The sequence below is a fragment of the Eleutherodactylus coqui genome, chromosome 13 (assembly GCF_035609145.1).
Source record: "Eleutherodactylus coqui strain aEleCoq1 chromosome 13, aEleCoq1.hap1, whole genome shotgun sequence".
In the NCBI taxonomy this organism is placed as follows: domain Eukaryota; kingdom Metazoa; phylum Chordata; class Amphibia; order Anura; family Eleutherodactylidae; genus Eleutherodactylus; species Eleutherodactylus coqui.
In genome coordinates this window covers 12,773,195-12,800,729 of record NC_089849.1, presented here as the reverse complement: position 1 = coordinate 12,800,729, position 27,535 = coordinate 12,773,195, and the positions used below count along the sequence as shown (strand labels likewise).

Genomic DNA, 27,535 nt, shown 5'->3' with positions numbered 1-27,535 from the left:
GCGGGTTTGTAGTTCCGGGTCTTACAGTCAGGAACTATCAGAGGTTGATCCAGGGATTATTCTGACTGCCACTATGGAGTCGGGAAGAAATTTTGTTTTCCCTCAAAAGGGCTAATTGGCTTCTACATCATTGTTTTTTTTTGCCTTCCTCTGGATCAACAAGGGGAGTGGGGGGGGGGGGGCTGAACTAGATGGACATTGTCTGCCTTTAGCATAACATACTATGTTTCTACTGTGTTTCTCCAAAAATAAGAAACTATCCTATATTAATTTTTGCCTCAAAAGGGGCACAGTGTCTTATTTTCAGGGGTGTCTTATAATAGTAACCTAGCAGCCAGCGTTCAGGGGTCTCGCGCTGGTTTCTGTCACTGCTGCAGGCTTCCGTGTCCTCCTGCACACTGACGGAGCAGTTCTTCCTGATAGCAGGGCTTATATACCCCGCCTCCAGCAAGCTAATGCTCTGATTGCTTAACCGAGCGCCGCGTCAGCCAATGCGAGCCAGCACGCAATTAACCAATCAGAGCATTAGCTTGCTGGAGGCGGGGTATTCAAGCCCTGCTATCAGGAAGAACTGCTCTGTCATCTATAGACTACTGTGGGAGAGTGTAGTGGTCAATCTCTGTGACCTGTGCAGGGAGGGGGAGGAGGGGAGCAGTGCCAATAACCTATAGACTTCTATGCAGAGTGTTGTTGGCATGCTCTGTGACCTGTGTAGGGAGGGAGAGGTGAGCTGTGACCATAACAGATAGACTTCTATGGAGAATATTGTGGGCATGCTATGAAAGCTGTGCGCGGACAGAGAAGAGGGGAGCTGTGAGATCATCTATAGCCTTCTATGAGAGAGTGTTGTGGGCATGCTCTGTGCAGGGAGGGGGAGGAGGTTAGATATGAGATCGCCTATTGTGGATTCTGTGTGATTACCCTACAGAAGAGGAGGTGGCAGACTATCATTAGGCTTAGGGGTCGATGTGCAGGGAGGAGAGGAGGTGAGCTGTGACATCACCTCTTTTGAATTCCGTGTTCTCTACCTATAGGCGTCCCCTTTTTGGGTTTTTGTAAATATAGACCACCAAAAATTCTTTAAAAAACTGTTTCACATAAAAACGGGATTTCTACAAGAGGTCGTTTTCTGATGACAGACGCACTGCGGAAATACCCGGAACGATAGGAGAATCGCCACATATATCACCGCCGGTCGGCAGCCGTCCGTTCCCTTAAACAATGGCCGCCGCTGCCGATCACACGTGTGCTGGGAACAGGCGTGTTTGTTGTGATTGGTTTCGTGTTTTGCACAGCCATGTTACCATATTTATATCCTCGGGCTATTAATACCGGCGGGAACATAATCCCTCTTGGGGACGGGCGCAGGAGCCTCTCGGGATGAGTCTGCCACTCTGTCCCGGCGCGGGCATGACGGGGTGCTGGAATCTGGGGGCTCACAGCAGGTGAGTGCGACTTGATGGTTCGCATGGAGTCGTGGGGTCTTCCATGTATTGTGCTGCCCTCCTGGCAGCAGTGCCAATCTCAAGTAGTGCAGCAGTGCCACGCTGCCCAGTTGTGCCCTCTTCTGTGTCCGGACTGAGCCGTGACGGAGACACCGTATGATGCCTTGAGGATCATGTGACCTGCGACCTCCTAACATGACTATCACCCCTCCCCGCGCTAAATACACCTGTTGCCCTCCGATGTACGGGCGAGCGCTGTCTGCCATCTCTATAGCACCGTATATACGTGGCTGATAAATCGCCTGAGTGCCGCACAGAACCCGCGCGTTGTATTAACCCATTGGCGCCAGCCGTAATCCTGCGTACGTCCGCGTATGGCAGCAAAATTGTACTGCACATGACCGTGTACTAGTCATGCGCAGTAAACCTCTTTGTTTATACTTCCTGTACGCTCCCCAACGTAACTGCGTGTAGGCGTATATATATATATGCGCCTATAGAGAACAAAGGGCCCTATCTCGCGTATATACGCGGCAAAACAGAACATGCTGCTTTCTAATTTGTGCTCGCGTATTACGCAATTCCAACATACTAATGTGAGTGGAACTGCGTAAGGCGATGTAATTGATCACCTGCGAGTTACCGCGTTTAACACGGGCGTACAGAGATTTTTCATGCAGATTTCTGCAGCGGATGCGCTGCGAGTCATTAAATAGATTTTTTTTTTTATTGCTTACGGAAGATCGCGGATTGCGGTTTTGTTTTTTTTCCGTGCGGATCATCTGCGTGGGAAAAAAAAATGCGCAACCCCACCTCCCTAGTTGATTTCAACCTTCAAATCCGCAAATGTCTTTAAATGTATTTGCGGATGCACTGCGGATCGTAAGCTCCCATAGAGATGAATGGAGCCACATCCACGCGTGATCCGCGGTAAAATGGAGCGCGATGCGATTTATTATCCGTGCGCGGCCTCATCAAATCCGCAGGTGGTAAATGAAGTGCGGACGCCTAAGGCTTCCCTATGAGCCACTTGATCTCTGCAAATCAAACCTGCCCGTGGGCATTGAGCCTTACGCTCCTGGAAGACCCCTTATAGTACCAGCGGCGGGTGCGGATCAGCAGAGATATCCATCGGTAGTTCGTCCTTCCCCTGACGGTGTCATTCCTTGTGTTGTCCCCAGCAGCGCAGACTCGGGCCACGGCTTACTGCCCCCCCTCAGCCCCGGACGCTCCAGCCGAAGGCGAACAACCAGCCAGTGTAAGTCGGAGCCCCCTCTCCTCCGAACCAGCAAGAGGACCATCTACACGGCCGGCCGGCCTCCGTGGTACAACGAGCACGGGACGCAGTCTAAGGAGGCTTTTGTCATCGGTAAGACGTTGTATCGCTGTATAACGAGGCATAGTTACCTTTCTGGACCCGAGAAAGCTGCGTGATAACCTTCTGGAAGCGCCAAATGTGAGCCTGTAGATTATCGTCCAGCTGTCTATGGGTCAGAGTGGAGAGACGCTGCCGATTGAACGCACTGCTGGCTGAATCTTATGGCCCTTTTACACGGTAGGAGCTGTCGGGGGAAACAATGCTGACATTGTCCCATAGATGCTGGCTGCTACACAGGAGCGAGTATCACTGACCGAGCTGCCGGCATGGCGGTGGAGCAGTCGGGGAGCGTTCTTCCCCTCCATTCACAGTAAGCAAGCAGTCGTCAAAAAGGGACCGGCTGCCGTTTACACTGAGCGACTCGCCGTTCGGCTTTGTGCGTGCCAGATCTGATCACGTCTAGGCGGGGTACAGTTCTTGGATGATTTCTGTTCGGGGGCAGATATTTAAATGGACTGTCACCATCTTTTCCACCCCTATCCGAGGGCAGCACAAGGTGGTGACAGTCACACTGATAGCAGTGATATGTCTGTTGTATGTATCTGTGCAGTAGTTTTGGAGAAACTTGCCTTTTACCAGCAGCAGCACATACATGGAGTACTACCAAAAGTAGTCCTTGATATTCATGAGCTGCAGCTAGCTCCACCCACCCCGCCCTCCAGGCACTGCTTGGCAGCTGTCTGCCTATTACTGTGCATAAATAGAGAGCTGCCAATCATTGGTTGGAGGGCGGGTGGGTGTGGCTGCAGCTCATGAATATTCAGGACTAGTTCTGTCTCGCTGCTTCCAATAAAGTGCAAGTGTACCCCAAACTCCTGCACAGATCCACACAGCCAACACATCACTCAGAGAGGGGTGCAATAACTTGGTGACCGTCTCTAAGTTAAACCAAGTAATCTTGTAGATCTGAGATCTCTTATTGGCCAACGAAAGGGATGATGTTACAGCGAGCTTTCAGATCCATCCACAAGTCTTCATCTCTTTTGTTGGCCACTAAGAGGTCTCAGATCTACAAGATTACTTGGTTTAACTTTTTACTCTACCGGCTAACGGTAGCTTTTGTCTTGGAGCACCTTGCTGTCTTTGCAGGTTCTCAACGGGAAAGAGTCTGGAGATGCCGTCCTACATTAGATCCGATGTGCGATTTAAATGTTCCCTTTTTGGGCCTTGTATAATGGAGTGCGCCGCTGTCTGACATCCATGGAACACCCCTGGTTTACATGTTGGGAGGGAGCAGCTGTGATAGTAACTCCTTTCCGTTCTCCTCTCCAAAACTATCCCTCCGTTACCAGGACAGCGATGACCGGCGCGTGCGGCGGAGCGCTGTCTGTTTCATCCACCGTTTATGCTTCCTCTGCAGCTTCTCACTTTTTGTCATGGTCTCGTCTGGCAGGTCTGGGCGGTGGCAGCGCATCGGGGAAAACCACAGTGGCCCGGATGATCATCGAAGCCTTGGATGTTCCTTGGGTGGTTCTCCTATCCATGGATTCCTTCTACAAGGTAAATCATCCTTCTTCTGAGAAATAGAAGGGAACGGAATAAGAACTCTCATTGCTATAAATACAGTTTTTGTAAAAAAAACAAAAATAAATCCGGCCCTCAGAAGAAGTTGTCATTTTGCTGAAAAACCCGTCCTGCAGTTCCATCTGAGGCAGATCTGTAAATGATGAGAGTTGTAGTGATTAAGTGAACAATCTTGTCACTGGAGGCCCTAAAAGTGGTTCCCCCCTTGGCCTATAAGAGGCTCTCGGAGGCTCCTTGTGTGCAGTGACCTCTTCTTCCGCTTGTAGAGCTTGTTGGCCACTAGTCGTCTCTACGACGCAGAGGAGAGATTTCACTCCGTTACCAGAGGGGGGCGCATTATTGGGATGTGAGAAGCTGGATGGTCGTATCCATGAATTGTATCCAAGTTAGAGGCAGTACAACAGGGTACTGAAGCCTCCATGCCCACCTGTATCACATCCTGTATCCAAGCTAGAGGTGGTACAACAGGGTACTAGAGCCTCCATGCCCACCTGTATCACATCCTGTATCCAAGCTAGAGGTGGTACAACAGGGTACTAGAGCCTCCCTACAAGGGTTTAGTTTTCTGCAATCACTTACTTATATCAATGTTACAATCGTGTTACAAACCTTCATTTAATTCTGACAATTCCTTCTAGGTCAGATGGTGCTTCATATCCGAAAGTAGTGATGGACATGGTTCTCCTTTGTGCTCTGGCTTTGCACCAAGCTACTGCATGACGAGTTTGACCAGAGAAACGCCACCTTAAAGCAGTTATGTCACTTATATCTGCTATGCTGCAGGAAGCGGACAGCTCTGTACATTGCACAGTGGCCACAGTTAGTACTGCAGGCTGAATCCTAATGAAAGTAAATGGCACTCAGCCTGCAATACCAATCCAGGCCACTGCGCAATGTACAGAGCTGTCTGCAGCAAAACAGCTAGACGTGGGACAACCCCTTCGTCATTCAATGAAGCATAATGTAGGCAGGCGCTATGCAGACATGCAAGACCCTAACTCATTTTGCCCTGAACGTGCAGGCAGATGGGGTATATGGACACTTACATACACCATGCGTTGTATGTAAATCAGCTGCAATCCGTCCAATGGACGGTCTTGAAGCTCATAGTCATCCAGGCTCTCTGCCAATTGTTCCTTCACAGCCCCTCCACTGGCTTCTGATTGGAGTTGTAGACGTCCATCATGAGAGGAGGGGCTGTTGAGGATCGATTGGCAGACGGCCTGGGCGATAATGAGCTGCAATACCGCCTGCTGATGACCACTGATGCACATGATGGTGTCCCCTGGCATTAGTACTGCTGCCCCCATGATACGACCATCCAAGTCCTCCCTCCGATGGTCAAGCGTGCGCAATGAATCCTGACTTTAAGCGCTCTAATATAGTGCCACTCGGTCTGGGAGTGGTCACAGATGCGCCATGCTCATGCCAAGCCTTCAGTGACCCAACAGCCATCGGAGGAATACAGACGTACGCTCGCCATATTAAATGCACGGCCTAAATGTAACACCGTGCACAAAAAATGGGCCAAATCGTGCCAAACGTTTGGAGCAGATCCTGGCGCAAACCAGACCAACAAACCTTTAGTGACTGTAGTCAAAGTTTGCACTGCCTATTACTAGACCTCATTAGGAAGTTTGCCCCATTCAGTGGGCAGTCTTGCAGCTCCTAAAAATGGCATTTATGAAGTTTACTTCATCCAGGAAACTCTGAAAGGTTGAATAGTTCTGCAGGATGTTGGCTATGGCTGTGGAAGTCTTCAGTGGTCTAATTTACTATAGGGGGACGTGTTCTTCCGTATGTATTCTGTGGTCCAGCCCTCGGGTGCCTCTAACCTGTAATCTCTCTCTTTCTGTCTCCCAGGTTCTGACGGAAGGGCAGGAAGCGCAGGCCGCTTGCAACGAGTATAACTTTGACCACCCGGACGCGTTTGACTTTGAGTTAATGATCAGTACTTTGAAGAAGCTGAAACAGGGAAAAAGTGTGAAAATCCCCACGTATGACTTCACCACGCACAGCCGAACCAAAGATTGGGTGAGGAGGTGGACGGGAAGTTGTTAGGGGTCAATTTAAAGGGAAATTCCAAGCATTAACATTTTTTTACACTGAATGGCCACTTTAATAGACCCCCATCTAGTAGCACGTTTGACTCCGCAGCAGTTCATTGTGATGAAAGGAATCTCAGCCCCTGCGGACAGGAAGCTTCTTTTAGTTGCTGCAGATTAGATGGAGGTGCTGACATGATCTGACCAGCTGACAGGAAGGGGTCAGCGATTCATTCTGCTTGCACCAAATTCTGACTCCCATGAGCACGGGGCAACAGAAATCTGGATCCATCTGACCAGGGGATGTTTCTCCACAGCTCAGTGATACAAGTTTTGCGCTCTTTTGCTCCCTGGAGTCTCGTCTTTCTGTTTCTGTTAGACACAATGGCGCTGGCATTGGTCTTCTGCTGTTATACCATCCATGCGGAGGAACGGCGAGTTGTGCGTTCGGACACGTTGGAGCTCCAGCGTTGTATTCAGCTGACTGTGCAGCCTGATGGTCAGAACGATTCCTGACATCCTCCTCCGACCCCTTTTGGTGACAAATTGTTTCCATCCATAGGATCTCCTTTCGTTGGATATTTTTCCTCGTTTGCGCCATTCTCTGTATACTCTCCACACCATTGTATGATAAAAACCCCCACGGTTGGCAGTGAGACCCTGGCTAGTCTATCACCGATGACCGGCCTCGTTGGAAGTCGCTCAGATCGCTGGATTTTCCCATCTAATGTGGATTCACACTGAAACTGATCCACGGAAAACTGGTCATGTGATTTTATGCCGCACTCCGGGGTCACGGGGAGAATTACCGTACAGGGAAGCGCCAATTGTGAGAGGGTCGGGGCTCTAATAAAGGGGCTATTCAGTATATATATTGGCTAGATGATAAAGGTTTCGGCCAGCGTCTTTGGAGAGACCTCTGATATTTTGTACTCGTTATTTTCATCTTAGTGATCATATTTATAATTATTTTCATTAGAAAACCCTTTATGGAGCCAACGTGGTCATATTTGAAGGGATCATGGCATTCGCACATGCTGAACTTCTGAAGGTATGTACGCTATTGTGGGCGTTAGACTTACTATATGCATGTATATATAGTACAGCTGCTATATACTTGTCTGGCCCCATCACTTAGGCGTTGTCTGTTTTCATTGCAGCTGCTAGACATGAAGATTTTTGTCGACACAGATTCCGATATCCGCCTGGTCCGGAGGCTTCGGAGGGACATCTCTGAAAGAGGGCGAGACATTGAAGGAGTCCTCAAGCAGTACCATGCCTTTGTGAAACCTGCTTTTGACCAGTACATACAACCCACTATGCGCCTTGCAGATATTGTTGTGCCTAGAGGTATGGCGGGGATATAACCAGGGTTGGATAACCGTGAGTCGGGCAACTACAAAGTTGTCCCTTGTCCATGTCTTTCAGGTAGCGGTAATACAGTCGCCATTGACTTGATTGTGCAACACGTACATAGTCAACTGGAGGAGGTGAGTGAAAATGAGAACTGGGACCGGACGCAGCGTCAAAACTGAAAGGGGTCGTACCAAACACAACTTATTGCCTATCCGTAGAATAGGTGATAAAAGTCTAATCAGTGGAGGTCTTGCTGCTGAGACCCAACCAATCCTGAGAAAAGGGGTCCTGTGTCCCCCTTTTATACCTCCCCCCCACACTCTATCCAATCTGACGTCCCTGCGGGTGAGTGCAGCAACCTTGCAGTGGTGAGACAAAGAGGGCACAGGACCCCCTATCTTGGGATTGGTGAAGGTCTCAGCAGTGACACCCCTACTGATCAGAATTTTCGGTACAAACCCTTTAAAGGGGTATTCCCACCTTAGCTCACAGGATGTGCCATAAATGCCCAACAGGGACTATGCCAGTTTCCACAAATGAATGAGGTCAGAGTACCCCTCTAAAGGACCAAGTGAGATATTTGCTGCATACATTGCACAAGGGCGCGAGATCTTTTGTGTCGCTGCTGTAGCCACGACGAGCTGGGGACGCAGAGTACGACATGGAAGAGACTAATGTGACGGAGACCCCAGTTTGCCACACTGCCGTGTTATAGACATCCATAGCCAATAAGGCTACCAAGTGTAATCAGCAGTCCATAGTGTTTGTAACCATTGAGAGAGTACATGGAGGGGTGCGCCGGGTTACTCAGGACTTCCCTCAGTGCTGCCGAGGAGCTTTGGGGCTTCCAGTAGTTGCACTTTGTCTGTCTATCTGTGTCCTCTTCACCCTGTCTGTATGTCTGTCCCATCGCTGCAGAGGGAGATCAGTGTCAGGTAAGAGACCTGCAGCTGTTTGCTGTTGCTGCTCTGTTGGTCAGCGCTTCCTGTGGAAAGCTAGTTCATTCTGAGAATTGTGCTATCAATATACCCGATATTACGTGTGGCGGCTCCCATGATGGTGGAGATGGGGACATTACAGCCTTACAGATGCCAAAACAATCAGATTTACTTTCAACTTCTATGTAGCAACATGTATAGTCTATAAACAGTGACTGGCCCCTTTATTAGAGCCCCGGCCGTCTCATGATTGGCCTTCCCCGTATGGTAATTCTCCCCGTGACCTCGGAGGGTGACATAAAATCACATGACAAGTTTTCCGCGGATCAGTCTCAGTGTGAATCCACATTAGATGGGAAAATCCAGCGATCGGAGCGACTTCCAATGAGGCCGGTCATCAGTGCTAGACTAGCCGGGGTCTCACTGCCAACTGCAGAGGGTTTTCTGATGTAACAGTGTGGAGAGTACACCGAGAATGGCGCGATCGAGAAAAACATCCAGCGAAAGGGGATTCTGTAGATGGAACCAACTCATCACCGAAAGGGATCGGAGGAGGATGTCAGGAATCGTTCTGAGCAACAGGCTGCCAACTAATGTGTTTGAACGCAAAGCTCGCCGTTCCTTGGCACGGATGAGCTATAACAGCAGACGACCAGTTCCAGCGCCATTGTTTCTAAGAGAAACAGAAAGACTCCAGCGAGCAAAAGAGCGCAAAACTTGTATCACTGAGCAGCGGAAAAACATCTCCTGGTCAGATGGATCCAGATTTCTGTTGCTGATGGGAGGTCAGAATTTGGAACAAGCAGCATGAATCGCTGACCCCTTCCTGTCAGCTGGTCAGAACATGTCAGCACCACCATCTAATCTGCGGCAAGTACAAGAAGCTTCCTGTCCGCAGGGGCCGATATTTCTGCAGAACGATTTCATCACCACGTGGGATCTACACAATGACGAATTGCTCTGAAGGCCAAAGGAGTCCAACGCTACTATATGGGGGCTGATAAAGGGGTCAGTCAGTGTAGACTATTATATTATATATTCGCACACGGTAGATTTTGTTGCAACAGTTTTCACCATCATGGTTTGACTTCTAATGTGTGGGGGGAGGGGGGCCTTAAATGGGTTTTCCCATAACTTAAAATTGCTTTACAAACACGCTGTCCTTCCTGGCTGCGGCTGACCAGGACATGTGACTGTTGCAGCCAATCCCTGGCTATAGAAGGCCACTGCAGTGTGAGTTTGGCCTTGTCTACTTTAGGCCTTGTTCACACGGGGCAGATTTGCGCCGGATGTTCTGTGCAGACCGTCTGCACCTAAAATCTGCAACATTTACAGGAGCAGCAAAGTGGATGAGAATTGGGGCTCACACACACTTGGGTTTTTGTAACGTTGCGTTTTTTGCTAATGCGATTGTCAATGGGACTTTCTAATGTTAAAAACGCAACTCAATGCACCGAAAACACAAGTGTGGGGGAGCCCTTAAAAAATGTCATCCACCCACTAAGGCTTCCTTCCCACGAACGGATTTCCGCCGCGTAATTCGCGGCGAAAATCCGCTGCGTTGCCCGCAGCTATTAGGTTCTATTAAACCTAATAGCACAATGCTCACGATGCGTAATTCCACCGCGGAATTACGCACCGCGATTTCTCCCGTCCTCACCCGCAGCATGCTCTATTTTCTGCGGGTGAGGACGGGCTGTACGCACTGACGGCTTCCATTGCAGTCAATGGAAGCCGTCCGTTCACGCTATCTCCCGCTGTAACCAGCGGCAGATAGCGTGAAAAAACGCTTTCCCGCCCACCGCCGCGCGTAATATGACGCGGCCGGCCGCGTCACGTGACACGGCCGGTGACGCGGCGGCGGTGGGCGGTGACGCGGCGGCGGTGGGCGGGGAAACAATTTCACGCTATCTCCCACAGGTAAGTATAGGGGCTCTGGGGGGCGCCGTGACGGGCTTCACAGCGTAATATTACGCGGCGGAGCCCGTCACGCTCGTGGGAAGGAGGCCTTACTCTGTGCGGTAATCGATCTGCAGAGCAGAATGTAACTCGCCAGCAAGTTACTTCTAGCAGCAGGTTTGCGGCGCCGATTCCACCTCTTCAAATGAGGGGGTAAAATTCACATCAAAACCTGCACCAACGTCTAATGCAGATTATGCTCTGTGGACTTCCGTTCGCCGTGTCAACATATCCTATTCAGGGACAGAGCTCCAAATCCTCTGCATGAGCATGGAGATAAATTCTCTCTGCCTGCAGCCACCACTAGAGGGAGCCCACTGCATACTCTTTTTAGTACACATGTATACAGTGAGCTCCCTCTAGTGGTGGTTGTAGGCACATAGAATCTAATCCTATAACTGCGCTGGGTATTTGGAGCTCTGTATCAGAAAAAAATTGGATCTCTGATGACTATTGATATATTGAGAAATGACTCCAAAAACTTTTGGACATTCAGTTTACACATAAAGGAGGCAGAATGTCTGGGGGGGGGGGGCTAATTTTATGTTCTGCTCCTCCTTTGCGACTTTCTGATGTTGAACAGTCGGTTCCCGGCTCCTCTTCTGTCTTCCAAGATGGCCACACTGGTTCTCTGACTACTCCATGTATGCACTACACCTGCTCTGTGATTGGCCAGCTCAGCTCACGTGAGCAGCACTAGCCAATCAGAAAGAGCATGAGGTTCATCAGATTACTGGTGCACTGGGTGGTGAGGAGAGAGGGGCAGCCATTTTGAAAAACCGAAGTGTGATCAGGAATTGGCAGATCCTGTGGCAGAAGGCAGTGATATTACTCCAGCCCACCGAACCATCGAGCGGACGGGTACGTAGAGAGGCGCCAACAGCCAGCCTGCCGGAAATACGGATGTAGTCTTTATCTTGCCTCCTGCGGCGTGCTACGTCATCATTGTGGTGCGCCCGTGCCATTTACATAACCCTGCGGTCAGTAGATTACAATGGGCTCCGCAAACAGTGTAAGGCGCCAAATATTCAATGTGACACCCAGAACGCTCGTTTGGCGAAGGATACATCTGTCGCGGTTTAGTCCCAGCTCACGGCTCTGTTCACACTTCATCTTGTGAATACTTTTGGCGTAGCTGGCCGGAAAGTTCCAGGCGTATGGCTTACATGGGCGCAGCGTATGCCAAAGGGCTGTTTGATTGTCGCACGCGGAGCTGCTACCCTTTTTTCGTTGCAGTATAATATCCGTAGGATCGTGTTGCGCTTTACTATGTGAATGGAGTAAAAAAACATAGAATATGCAGTAAATGGTTTTTTTTCCCAATGGCCGCCATATGCCTATCCTGTGGTGCGCCGTGGGTGACGACTCCATGTAGGAGGGGTCTTCTAATTGCAGAATCTGAGATCGCCGTCCATGTGGAATTTCCACGGCAAAACCCGGGCAATGAATGGCATGTAGTTTTGATTTTTTTTTTACCTTCACACTCACGGATACGAATTGCGTATTCTGCGAGCAGAAGAAAAACCTCAGCGTGCTTATTTTTGTCACGAACTCCATACAGACGGCCTCTATTGAAGTCAATGGAGGCCGCCCGACCCGCATCATATAAGCCATTAACATTGTGTATGGGCTGCGGATACCCGCGTGTCGCTAAGCGATGGCGCGGGAAATGCAAGCATGGAAAAAAAACTGTACTGCCGCCTGTGAGCCGCCGCGGTGACTCGGAATACAGTTTAAACAGGTCCGCAGGGTCACCGGCGGGCTCCCAGCCGGAATCCAACCCGTTCGCGTGAGCCCGGCCAATACTACAAAGCGTGCCTAGAGCCGCAGCTGGGTTGGGCTGCCAGTGGAGAAGTGGCGCGGCTTGGCGGCAGGCACCCTGTCCTGTTCCCTCCGTCGGGCACTCGTTAGGCCCCCTGTGAGGATGCAGGGAGTTGGAGAGATGGGGTCCGCGCCCCGCTGGGACGTCTTCCCTTTTGCACCTGTTTGGTGAAACCTGCGACAGTACTGTGTCTTTCACGTATCTCTCCCCTCCGTGTCTCTGGCGGTCTCACACGGGGGCGTTGGGGTATTTTTCCACTCTTGGTCAGGCTGTGTGGTGAGAGCAGGAAGCGGCCCCCGCTTCTTCCTCTCATCGCCGCCCCCAGGAGGCTTCCTGTCACATCTATCTGCTCGCCTGGACGCGGCGCCCCCCGCCTGCTATTTACAGACTTTCATTATTTGAGATAGAGATCGGTGAGAACCGCAGAAGAGCAGAGCGGCCGTACAGCGTGCGAGATACACGGGCGGGCGAAACTGTACCACACAGGATTAGATACAACAGACTGTACCACACAGGATTAGATACAGCAGTATCACATATGGTAGATGCAGAGCTCAGGCATATAGTGTCACACGTGATAAGATTAGATACACCACTGAACAGACAGTATCACACAGGATAGGATTAGATACGCAGCTCAGCAGCACTTTGTCCCTGTAGTTGGTTACATTAGATGATGGGGAGAGTAGTCCTGTGTGGCTGTAATATACCTGACGGGCTTGGATACAGCGGCTCATCAGTAACGGGACGTCAACCACCATTTTTAGTACTTCCTCCTTGGAAGATGTTGTATTGCAGTGCAGTAATGTGCGCCGCGCTGCTCGCCGTCCGTCCGTGCCGACAATATGACGGTTACATATCAGGAATCGCGGAGTCGGCCAGAACTTCTTCCCTCACTGCCGATTGCTTTCCTTTCTCCCCTCTATGTGCCCCTCGTCCCCTCACTCATCCCTGTGTGTATTCTGGGCAGAGGAAGCTACGCTGGGACATGTGAGATCCGTGTTCAGGCTGCGTGTGCCTTCACCTCCATTAACCCCTCGTGTGCTCTGTGTGCAGCCGCTGATCTCACCCTGCTTAACCCACCAGCATGTCCGCCTATGTGATTTGTGTTTCGTATGTCGTCTATAGAGCGCCGGCTCACCTGTATACATCGCTTTTCTTCTAGGTATACTCTGCATACACTGGACGGCCCCTTTATAAGACCCCCATCTAGTAGCGCTGGACTCCTTTGGCCTTCAGAACTGCAGCAATCTAGGGGATGAAATCGTTCTGCAGGAATATCGGCCCCTGCGGACAGGAAGCTTCTTGTAGTTGCTGCAGATTAGATGGCGGTGCTGACATGTTCTGACCGGCTGACAGGAAGGGGTCAGCGATTCATGCTGCTTGTGCCAAATTCTGACCTCCCATCAGCACGGAGCAACAGAAATCTGGGTCCATCTGGCCAGGAGATGTTTTTCCGCTGCTCGGTGGTACAAGTTTTGCGCTGGTTTTCCCGCTGGCGTCTCGCCTTCCTGTTTCTCTTAGACACAATGGCGCTGGGACTGGTCGTCTGCTAATATAATATTAAGGCTTAGTCTTGACATCCCCTGCGGACGCCCCAGAGATGGTGGAACATGTTGGGAGGCTGTCAGCAGTGTTTTCGGCACAGTTTGCTTGGCTGTGCTTCGCCCTCTGCCCTGAGTGCTGATTTAATGATTCCCCTTGATACTGAGGAGGGAGTTTGAGTCGTCCGCTCGGTTCGGAGGGAGCGTAGGGCAGTCGCTCATCTTATATTATGTATGATCCTTTTCCCTGTGATCATATATTTCGAACCGTTTCCTATATTGTGGAGGGAGTTTGACCCTTTCACTCATGTACCTGCGAAATGGGCAAACTTGTTCTCTCATGCGGGTGACTTACCCAATGAGTCCCTATTAGTCCCCGGCAGTCGGGAATCTGGATTTTTTTTAACTTGAGCAAGTGAATTTAAACTTATATCCAATAAGTTATTTTAGGTCACTTGGTGACGGGGTTAAGGCCTTTGGCATTTGTTTTCACTTTAAGTCATTCCTGACATCCTCCTCTGACCCCTTTCTGTGACAAATTGGTCCCATCCACAGAATTCCCTCTTCACACCATTACATCCCAAGACAACCCCCTGCGGTTGGCAGTGAGCCCCTGGCTAGTCCAGCACCGATGACCGGGCCTCGTTGGAAGTCGCTCCGATCGCTGGATTCCCCCATCTAATGTGGATTCACACCGAAACTGATCCATGGAAAGCTGGTCTTATGATTTTATGCTCCGGGGTCACGGGGAGAATTTCCATTCACTGAGGCGTAATTGTGAGAGGAACAGGAGCTCCAATAAAGGGGCCATTCAGTATATAATCCTCCTTTTTTGCACTGATCTTGAGCTAAAACCTCTCGCCCTTATCTATAACTACGTCAAAAACAGGGCAACTCTGAGTTCACAGTTCTATCATCCCCCTGCTGGTTCAGTGTCTGTATGATCTATAGCTTTGTGATCTGCACTGTAGATGGGATCAGCTTATAGTCATTGATGGCTTGTGGGTCCTTACGTACAACATTAATGGGGTATTCCCACTGTATAGGGTTAGCACCCCCTCTATAATGTACATACGACCTAATTGCAGACACCCTTTTAAGTAACTCCCTGCGATCCCGTGGCTATACTTAGGTAGTTCTTCCTTGTATAGCACATCGCCAGGACCGGTGCCGTATACCAGCCGTAGAGGACTGGAGATGGCCGATCGTCCCTCTCTGTACACTAGAAATATCCAGATATCCCCGGTACACCGCCTCTTCCCTGTCTGAATCGAAGTTAGAGGAAAAGTTGTAAAGTAATGTATATAGGTGACCCTACACTTATCTTATGGGTGTTATATATTGGTGTGGAGCATTAACTCCGCAGCTGCCATTAGATGAGTGTTGAGGTCTGTCTGCCCCGTTACGGTCAGATTATGGGCTAGGGCTTATTCACATGGATGTTGTTCACATCCACGAGGACAGCATAGGGTCCTATTGTGGGCGGATGTCTCAGATGGCTGTCACCTATTCAAGTTAATGGGAGTAAAAAAAATTAAAAAAAGTGATGGTAGATAAAAAAAATTGTCCTCCTTCCACTTATTTTTGCGCCAAAGAAAAAAAATAAGATGACAAACGGAAATAAAAATGGTCACACAGCGCACACGGATGCAACATGGACTTACATATGTCTGAATAAGTCCTTAGGGGAACTGTATGTAGTGGCTGCATGTGCAACCATACAGCACACACCCGTCCCAATCATGGTGGGTACATCTGGTAGCATCATAATGGCACAGGTGCCAAGTCATGTTAGGCGCCCCCCCCCCCCAACTTGATCGCTAACGCAAGAGCCATCCCTTCATCCTGCTGCTGCCGTGTGAGGCGAGAAGAGGAAGTAAAGGCTGCACACGCTATCAGGCGCGCTCCTGGCGCTACGCACAATCCTCACCCCAGGTTTTTTAGTTGCAATGAGTGTGGAGGATACGAGGGGTATACTATAGGCTGTGAAGGCTGTAGATCAGTCGTCGGCGTAGGACTGTGACAGTCACAAGGTAGCAACGACTTACCCTTTTCAACAGCTGTGCATGTGTTGGAGTGTATTGGGGGTGGCTTGCTTGGCACTGGTGGATGGTAGGCTTGGCACTAATAACCGTAGACTACCGCATGTCCCTGATCTCACTTGTGCCTCTTCTTCCGACACTAGGGCCGCCTTGGCCTCTGCACATCAGTCGCAGCCACTTCCGAGGACACTCTGCGTCTTGAAGGAGACTCCCCAAGTAAGCGTCATGCACACGATTATACGGTAGGTGATCCGTCTGTCTGCTCTACTCCTCTGCTCCGTCTCTTCTGTTTCCTTAATGATGGAGAATTCCTACCTATTATTCACTGAATTTGGAAAGTCTTCAGACTTTTTTACATTTTATGTTGTGGCCTTGTGTCCCCCCATCGTTCTGCACTCAGTACCCCATAATGACAAAGGGACAACAGAATGGGAGAAATCGTAGTTTTTTATTTAAAAAAAAATTACAATCATTTTGCACTGCTCTGGGGTCTCCTATTTCTCTAGATCATCATCATGTTTCTACACCTTGACTGGAGCCACCTGTGGGAAATTCAGCTGATTGGACATAAGACCCCCTGTCTATATAAGGTATCACCGCTCACAATGCATATCGGAGCCAAAACCAAGCCATGAGGACGACAGACCTGCCTGTAGGGCTCAGAGACAGGATTGTGTGGAGGCGCAGATCTGGAGAAGCTACAAAACCTTTCTGCTGCCCTGAAAGTTCCCAAGAGCCCAGCGGCCCCCATAATACTTACATGGAAGAACAACCGGGACTCTTCCTAGAGCCCCCGACCCATCAAACTAAGTCATTGGGGGAGAAGAGTCTTGTAAGAAAGGTGACAAAGAACCCAACGGTCACTCTGGCTGAGCCCAAAGATCCTGCGTGCAGATGGGAGAAACTTCCAGAAGGTCGACCATCCTGCAGCCTCCACCAATCTGGGCTTCATGGCAGAGCGGCCGGAGAGAAGCCTCCTCAGTAAGAGACATGAGAGCCGCCTGAAGTTACCAAAAAACACCTAAAGGACCCCCAGACTGCGAGAAACAAGATTCTCTGCTCTGATGACACCAAGATGGAACTTTTTGGCCTCCATTCTTAGTGTTCTGTCTGTAGGAAACCAGGCGCCGCTCATCACTGCCCAATACCATCCCTACAGGGAAGCCTGGTGGCGGAGCATCATGCTGGGGGAGCGGAGACCGGTCAGGGTGGATGGAAACCAGGCGCCGCTCATCACCTGCCCAATACCATCCCTACAGGGAAGCCTGGTGGCGGAGAATCATGCTGGGGGAGGGGAGACCGGTCAGGGTGGATGGAAACCAGATGCCACTCATCACCTGCCCAATACCATCCCTACATGGAAGCCTGGTGGTGGAGCATCATGCTGGGGGAGGGGAGACTGGTCAGGGTGGTTGGAAAGCCGAATAGGGCAAAGTACAGAGATAATGGAAACCTGTTCCAGAGAACAAGGGACCTCAGACTGGGCAGAAGCGTCGCCTGCCAACAAGACAATGACCCTAAGACCCCAGCCAAGACAACACAGGAGGAGCTTAGAGACAATGTCCTTGAGTGGCCTAGCCAGAGCCCTGAACCCAATTCAACATCTCTGGAGAGACCTGAAAATGGCGTCCACAGTCGGCCCCTATCCAACCTGACAGAGGGCAGGAAATCCCCAAATCCAGGGGTGCAAACCTTGTGGCATCATAACCAAGAAGTGCTGAGTACGGGGTGTGAATACTTATGTCACTGCAGAATGGGGGGTTTTCATTCTTAAACCTGTCCAGCTATTTCTCCCATTCTGTTGTCACTTTGTCATTATGGGGCCCTGAGTGCAGAAACATGATAAAATGTGAAGAACACTAATAATAAGGCTTTATTAGGAAAGTATGTTGCCAGACAATTAATTTATGACTGAGCGGAGATGTTGGTGTTTTCCACCATTCAGGAACAAGGAGACGAGCCGGGATGAATTCATCTTCTATTCTCGCCGGCTGATGAGGCTTCTGATAGAACACGCTCTGTCCTTTCTTCCATTCAGGGTGAGTGATCATTGGGGAAATCGGTACAATTACACCATGTAAGACCCTCGCCTGCCGATCCTGCTCCTCATTCATTAGTGGGAACTGAAGGCCCTTGTATACCGCCCGATCCCCTGCCGGCCTGAAGAGCTGCGATCGATATAATAGCGTGTTACTCATACCAGCAGACGATCAGCGGGACGCGGATGAACTATCATTCCTACGATCATTGCTATACAGAGTGCATGCCCCAGGGTGAATGACTGTTTTTTATGCCATCATATTCAGTTAGCTGATGATCAGGCAGGCAAATGTTTGTGGCCGATTGTCGGTCCGTGTAAAAGAGCCTAAGGCCGCCTGCACACAAACAGGTCGGATTCCGCAGGCGGGGGCTACTATGAGCAATAATTGCTGCGAAACCGCGGTGCAAATGCCGACTGCGGATTTTGCAAGGCAAGTCCGTTCGTTTGCTGGTGGCCTTAAGCTGAGCAGCAGTTGGGGAAAATTTACGCTGTTTTAAGCAAAATATAACAGGTTTGGATTTCTTGCGACAGTCCTGTTACGGAGTGTCGCGACACAAACACATAGACTATCCTTAGATGTGATGTTGTGATCTTGGTGCCATGCGGCACATGACCCTTTGTAGCCCTAGCCTAATACTGACTGCTTTCTTGAAGAAACAGCATCAGGCCTGGAGTAAACAAGGTGGAGCTGTAGTGTCACATACAACCTGTGGATAAAGGTGGCGCTGTTCTTAAAAGAAAGTCAGGTTTTTCCGCATTTTAACAACTTCTTTAAGAGGGTTAGTCAGGGAGGGAAATACTAACCAGTCCGGGTTCAGCGTTGCTGGCACCTCCACTTACATCCAACACCGGGTCACGTGGTATAAAGGCATTGACATCATCACGGCCAATGCAGGGGGCTGGCTTAGTGATTTGGAATGAGGCAAACAGCTTAGCCCCTCCTTTGTACCAGATGTGATTGAGAAGGGGGCTAGCTTAACAGCCTTTTACGTGGCCCAAAGGTCAGGCACAAATATTCACCAAAACATTTGTTTTCCCGATTGTTGGGCCGTGGAAATGTTCCAGTGATCAGCCAACGAGCAACAAGCGCCTCTCTGTCAGCTGATCACCTCGCTATTCATCCAAATGCTCATTGGTCGGCCGCACGTATTTCTGTGCGAATGGGGAGCCGACCAATGACAGCAGGGCGCTGATGAACGGTCGTATTGACGATTGCTTGCCCTATACAGCAGATCATCAGCCCGTGTAACCATAATGAATGAACGCTGGCTGACATGCGTATTGTTGGTCAGCGCTGGCTGCACGGACAGATGATCCGCGGTGTAAAAGGACCCTAATTATTGAAATGGGATGAACGGCCAGTGCCCTGCGCTAATAGCTACTAGAGCAGTGATGGCGAACCTTTTAGAGACCGAGTGCCCAAACTGCAACCCAAAACCAACTTATGTATCGCAAAGTGCCAACACGTCAGGGGGCGGGGCTTATCACGACATGATTTTACCCCCGTCGTTCTAAAAAGGACAGGGCTGCTTCAAAATAGACAGGGTGCAGATTCTGACTGCTTTTTGGATGTGGAAAATTCTGCAGCATTTCCGCATCCAAAAAGTTGTCAAAATCTACACCCTGTCTATTTTGAAACAGCCCTGGCAGTTTCTGCCACATGTAAACATGCCCCAGTGGTAATAGTGGCCCTCTTAGCGATAATAGTGACCCCCTCCAGTGGTAATAGTGACATACCCCAGCGGTCCCCCAGCAGTCATATTACCCCCCCCCCCCCAGTGGTCCACCAGCAGTCACAATGCCACCCCCAGCTGTCTGCCAGCAATAATGCCCCCCTCCCCTCAAGCGGTTCCCCCAGCAATCATAATACGCCCCCCCCCCCTCCAGCGGTCCCCTCAGCAGTCATAATGCCTCCCCCCCCCCCTCCAGCGGTCCCCTCAGCAGTCATAATGCCTCCCCCCCCCCCCCCCCCAGTGGTTCCCCCAGCAGTCCTAATGCCTGCCCCCCCCCCCCCCCCCCAGCGGTTCCCCCAGCAGTCCTAATGCCTCCCCCCCAGCGATTCTCCCAGCAGTCATGCCTCCCCTTCCCCGCTAGCGATTCTCCCAGCAGTCATAATGCCTCCCCCCCAGCGATTCTCCGATTCTCCCAGCTGTCAGAATGCCCGCCCCCTGCCCCACATACTTACCCCTCCTCCTTGTGGGAGCGCAGCTCCTCTTCTGCCTGATTCCAGGTGCATACTGAAGGCAGCGTGCTGCTGTTGGATGCCTTCTCCTCCTGCTCTTGCGGAACCAAAGTAGGAGACGTCGGAAGAGGGGGGAGAAGGATCCTAGCTGCACACTGACTCAGTGTGCGCCAGGATCAGCACAGAAAGCAGCGCTGAGTGAATGTCAGCAGGGGAGCCGCGGCCCCTGCAGGCATTCACTAAGGCGGTGAGCGGCCGATGGCGGCGCGTGCGAGCAGGGAGGGCTCTGCGTGCCGCCTCTGGCACGCGTGCCATAGGTTCGCCACCACTGTACTAGAGGGTAGGAAGATGCAAAACAACGTGGCCTGGTGTGGGAAGCAGGCTGGAGGTGGAACTACTGGATCAAATATTTTGTGTCCTTTTGATAGCCCCTGTTATTGGTGTTGGCAGCCCAACACTATGGATAAAGGGCCTGTGATAAAGGGTCTCGGCTCACCCCCTGCACCCGGTTGTATAATGGCCATAAACAAGTGAAAAGGGATCATTGTCTCCTACTGAGCCGGAGGGGGATAAGCTCTTGGTCCTTCCTTCCTATGGTATATATCCGTATGATCGGATGCACCAACGCATGGCACCCCTTATCTCTCCCTGGGTACATTAGTAGTCTCTTACTTGAATGCAACATTTATGCTCTTCTAAGGTTTTCCGTTTTGCCTTTTCCATAGAGCTGCACTGTGCAAACGCCACAAGGACACGACTACCATGGACGGACGTATGACGGCAAACGAGTGAGTGATGAGGGGATTCTGAGGGCTGAGGTTTATCTTTAAAAGCCGCACCTGTAAAATAAGTTTGGACCACCCATGATATCATGTGGCGGCAGCAGCAGCAGAATAATAAATTACCAAAGCAGCAACGTGTTCCTGCTGCTTTGTGGCACATGGTTATCATTCACCGTCTGGATGTTGTCCAGCAGGGCAAATCCAGACGGGCATCCACATGCATCTGAGTTCTATCATTTCTGGCCCAGATAACTGGAGTCTCTATTCTAAGAGCTGGAGAAACCATGGAGCCGGCGCTAAGAGCCGTATGTAAGGATGTGAGGATTGGAACCATTCTCATCCAGACCAACCCCAGCACCGGGGAGCCAGAGGTGAGATTTCATAGGAACACTCAATCGGGAGAAAAATTGTAATGGCAATGAAGCAGATTAGGAAAGGCATGAAGTTTGCAGAGTATTATTTACTGTCCACTAAACACTAATAAAACTGCACCTGCACCTACATACAGAAATATAACTACTATAATACTGCCCCCTATGTACAAGAATATAACTACTATAATACTGCCCCCTATGTACAAGAATATAGCTACTATAATACTGCTCCTATGTACAAGAAGGTAACTACTATAATACTGCCCCCTATGTACAAGAATATAACTACTATAATACTGCCCCCCTATGTACAAGAATAGACCTACTATAATACTGCTCCCTATGTACAAGAATATAACTACTATAATACTGCCCCCTATGTACAAGAATATAACTATTATAATACTGCCCCCTATGTACAAGAATATAACTACTATAATACTGCCCCCTTATGTACAAGAATATAACTACTATAATACTGCCTGCTATGTACAAGAATATAACTACTATAATACTGCCCCCTATGTACAAGAATATAACTACTATATTACTGCCCCCTATGTACAAGAATATAACTACTATATTACTGCCCCCTATGTACAAGAAAATAACTACTATAATACTGCTCCCTATGTACAAGAATATAACTACTATAATACCGCCCCTTATGTACAAGAATATAACTACTATAATACTGCCCTCTATGTACAAGAATATAACTACTATAATACTGCCTCCTATGTACAAGAATATAACTACTATAATACTGCCTCCTATGTACAAGAATATAACTACTAAAATACTGCCTCCTATGTACAAGAATATAACTATTATAATACTGCCCCCTATGTACAAGAATATAACTACTATAATACTGCCCCCTATGTACAAGAATATAACTACTATAATACTGCTCCCTATGTACAAGAATATAACTACTATAATACTGCCCCCTATGTACAAGAATATAACTACTATAATACTGCCCCCTATGTACAAGAATATAACTACTGTAATACTACCCCCCCTATGTACAAGAATATAACTACTATAACACTGCCCCCTAAGTACAATAATATAACTACTATAATACTGCTCCTATATACAAGAATATAACTACTATAATACTGCCCCTATGTACAATAATATAACTACTATAATACTGCTCCGATATACAAGAATATAACTACTATAATACTGTCCCCTATGTAGAAGAATATAACTACTATAATACCGCCTCCTATGTACAAGAATATAACTACTATAATACTGCCCCCTATGTACAAGAATATAACTACTATAATACTGCCCCCTATGTACAAGAATATAGCTACTATAATACTGCTCCTATGTACAAGAAGGTAACTACTATAATACTGCCCCCTATGTACAAGAATATAGCTACTATAATACTGCCCCCTATGTACAAGAATATAGCTACTATAATACTGCCCCCCTATGTACATGAATATAACTACTATAATACTGCCCCCTATGTACAAGAATATAACTACTATAATACTGCCCCCCTATGTACAAGAATAGACCTACTATAATACTGCTCCCTATGTACAAGAATATAACTACTATAATACTGCCCCCTATGTACAAGAATATAACTATTATAATACTGCCCCCTATGTACAAGAATATAACTACTATAATACTGCCCCCTTATGTACAAGAATATAACTACTATAATACTGCCTGCTATGTACAAGAATATAACTACTATAATACTGCCCCCTATGTACAAGAATATAACTACTATATTACTGCCCCCTATGTACAAGAATATAACTACTATATTACTGCCCCCTATGTACAAGAAAATAACTACTATAATACTGCTCCCTATGTACAAGAATATAACTACTATAATACCGCCCCTTATGTACAAGAATATAACTACTATAATACTGCCTCCTATGTACAAGAATATAACTACTATAATACTGCCTCCTATGTACAAGAATATAACTACTATAATACTGCCTCCTATGTACAAGAATATAACTATTATAATACTGCCCCCTATGTACAAGAATATAACTACTATAATACTGCCCTCTATGTACAAGAATATAACTACTATAATACTGCCTCCTATGTACAAGAATATAACTACTATAATACTGCCTCCTATGTACAAGAATATAACTACTATAATACTGCCTCCTATGTACAAGAATATAACTATTATAATACTGCCCCCTATGTACAAGAATATAACTACTATAATACTGCCCCCTATGTACAAGAATATAACTACTATAATACTGCTCCCTATGTACAAGAATATAACTACTATAATACTGCCCCCTATGTACAAGAATATAACTACTATAATACTGCCCCCTATGTACAAGAATATAACTACTGTAATACTACCCCCCCTATGTACAAGAATATAACTACTATAACACTGCCCCCTAAGTACAATAATATAACTACTATAATACTGCTCCTATATACAAGAATATAACTACTATAATACTGCCCCTATGTACAATAATATAACTACTATAATACTGCTCCGATATACAAGAATATAACTACTATAATACTGTCCCCTATGTAGAAGAATATAACTACTATAATACCGCCTCCTATGTACAAGAATATAACTACTATAATACTGCCCCCTATGTACAAGAATATAACTACTATAATACCGCCCCCTATGTACAAGAATATAACTACTATAATACTGCCCCCTATGTACAAGAATATAACTACTATAATACTGCCTCCTATGTACAAGAATATAACTACTATAATACTGCTCCTCTGTACACGAATATAACTACTATAATACTGCTCCTATGTACAAGAATATAACTACCATAATACTGCTCCCTATGTACAAGAATATAACTACTATAATACTGCCCCCTATGTACAAGAATATAACTACTATAATACTGCCTCCAATGTACAAGAATATAACTACCATAATACTGCCCCCTATGTACAAGAATATAACTACTATAATACTGCTCCTATATACAAGAATATAACTACTATAATACTGCCCCTATGTACAATAATATAACTACTATAATACTGCTCCTATATACAAGAATATAACTACTATAATACTGTCCCCTATGTACAAGAATATAACTACTATAATACTGCCCCCTATGTACAAGAATATAACTACTATAATACTGCCCCCTATGTACAAGAATATAACTACTATAATACTGCCCCCTATGTACACGAATATAACTACTATAATACTGCTCCCTATGTACAAGAATATAACTACTATAATACTGCCCCCTATGTACAAGAATATAACTACTATAATACTGCCTCCAATGTACAAGAATATAACTACTATAATACTATCCCTATGTACAAGAATATAACTACAATAATACTGCCTCCTATGTACAAGAATATAACTACTATAATACTGCCCCCTATGTACAAGAATACAACTACTATAATACTGCCCCCTATGTACAAGAATATAACTACTATAATACTGCTCCTATGTACAAGAATATAACTACCATAATACTGCCTCCATGTACAAGAATATAACTACTATAATACTGCTCCTATGTACAAGAATATAACTACCATAATACTGCCCCCTATGTACAAGAATAAAACTACTATAATACTGCCCCCTATGTACAAGAATATAGCTACTATAATACTGCCTCCTATGTACAAGAATATAACTACTATAATACTGCCCCTATGTACAAGAATATAACTACTATAATACTGCCCCCTATGTAGAAGGATATAACTAATATAATACTGCCCCTATGTACAAGAATATAACTACTATAATACTGCCCCCTATGTACAAGAATATAACTACTATAATACTGCTCCTATGTACAATAATATAACTACTATAATACTGCCTCCTATGTACAAGAATATAACTACTATAATACTGCCCCCTATGTACAAGAATATAACTACTATAATACTGCCCCCTATGTACAAGAATATAACTACTATAATACTACCTCCTATGTACAAGAATATAACTACTATAATACTATCCCTATGTACAAGAATATAACTACAATAATACTGCCTCCTATGTACAAGAATATAACTACTATAATACTGCTCCTATGTACAAGAATATAACTACCATAATACTGCCTCCATGTACAAGAATATAACTACTATAATACTGCTCCTATGTACAAGAATATAACTACCATAATACTGCCCCCTATGTACAAGAATAAAACTACTATAATACTGCCCCCTATGTACAAGAATATAGCTACTATAATACTGCCTCCTATGTACAAGAATATAACTACTATAATACTGCCCCTATGTACAAGAATATAACTACTATAATACTGCCCCCTATGTACAAGAATATAACCACTACAATACTGCCCCCTATGTAGAACGGATATAACTACTATAATACTGCCCCCTATGTACAAGAATATACCTACTATAATACTGCCTCCTATGTACAAGAATATAACTACTATAATACTGCTCCTATGTACAAGAATATAACTACTATAATACTGTCCTCTATGTACAAGAATATAACTACAATAATACTGCCCCCTATGTACAAGAATATAACTACTATAATACTGCTCCCTATGTACAAGAATATAACTACTATAATACTGCCCCTATGTACAAGAATATAACTACTATAATACTGCCCCCTATGTACAAGAATATAACTACTATAATACTGCTCCTATGTACAATAATATAACTACTATATACTGCCTCCTATGTACAAGAATATAACTACTATAATACTGCCCCCTATGTACAAAGAATATAACTACTATAATACTGCCCCCTATGTACAAGAATATAACTACTATAATACTGCCCCCCTATGTATACTACTGTAGGTACAGCAGGACCGCCTTTCATGGGTCGGATGATTTGTGTTGTTGGTTTGACCCATTTTGACCTCCTCTTCCTCTCAGTTACATTATCTCAGACTCCCGAAGGACATCAGCGAGGACCACGTTATTCTGATGGACTGCACGGTGTCCACTGGAGCGGCAGCCATGATGGCCGTCCGGGTTTTGCTGGTGAGTGATGGGTAATGTGGAGATGTTCCGCGTATAATCCAGTGTTTTGCCCGCTCAGTTCCTCCATCGTGTTTTCCCCTGATAGGACCACGAGGTTCCGGAGGACAAGATCTTCCTGCTGTCGCTGCTGATGGCGGAGCTGGGGGTGCATTCTGTGGCGTATGCGTTCCCACATGTGCGGATTCTAACCACAGCCGTGGACAAGAAAGTCAATGACTTGTTCCGGATCATCCCTGGGATTGGTACGTCCTGCTGGATGATGGAGGCTTCCCTATGTGTTTGGGGCTCAGTGGGCATTGGCCGTCCCAGATCAGTATAGTATTCCCTGCCTCCCCCCATAATGACGGCACGTGGTCCTGCTGGATGGGCGATCACCACACTGTCCTCTTCTGGATCGTGGGGGTCTCAGACGTTGGGCCCCCAACAATGTGGCTCTCAGCCCGGACCCAAATAACATTTTGTCTTCTGTGCAGGTAATTTTGGGGATCGGTATTTTGGGACAGACGCCCCGCAGACTGGAGTGATGAGGACGACCCCATGTGACGCCCCCGCCCGCCTCCCTCACATCCTTGTTCCGTATTGTCTCTGTGGAAGAAATCCTATTTTTTAAGTAATAAAAAAAAAATGTAACAAAGTTCTGTTACCTGCGTGTTGTGGGAGGAGCCAGCGGGGGGAGGGGGGGAGCCCATCCGTGTGGGGGGGGGGGGGGGCGACTGTAGAGCTAGCAGATTGGGTTTGTGCCCTGTGATAGGTAATGGCGCCAGCGATGTGGGTGGCAGCACATTTGGCAGTACGTGGTTTGTGCCCTGTAGGTGACAGTGGAGCTGGCGGTGTGGGTGACAACTGTAGTAGTAGAGTGGGTGACAATCGTTAGCAGCTTGGGGTCAGTGCCTTGTGGATGACGGAGGGGTTCATGCCCTAAGGATGACAGCAATGCGGCTGTGTGGGGTGGTGTCAGTGACATTAGTGCTGGCAGTGTGGGGTTTATGCCCTGTGGGTGACAATAGAGCTGGCAGTGTGGGGTCTGTATGGTGTCGGTG

The 27,535-nt window shown here is 47.5% G+C and overlaps 1 protein-coding gene across 1 annotated transcript; it reads left to right on the top strand.

The window, feature by feature from the left end:
* Window positions 1-1,349: 1,349 nt before the first annotated feature.
* UCKL1 (uridine-cytidine kinase 1 like 1) lies at window positions 1,350-27,120 on the top strand. The gene is given in 16 exon segments (XM_066587607.1): window positions 1,350-1,445; window positions 2,627-2,814; window positions 4,217-4,323; window positions 6,211-6,381; window positions 7,372-7,443; window positions 7,553-7,742; window positions 7,821-7,882; window positions 13,438-13,457; window positions 16,197-16,295; window positions 17,999-18,092; window positions 21,002-21,064; window positions 21,307-21,429; window positions 26,388-26,495; window positions 26,581-26,737; window positions 26,969-27,004; window positions 27,007-27,120. Coding segments are annotated over 16 exon segments (1,587 nt in total). The 5' UTR covers window positions 1,350-1,380; the 3' UTR covers window positions 27,039-27,120.
* The last annotated feature ends 415 nt before the right edge of the window (window positions 27,121-27,535 follow it).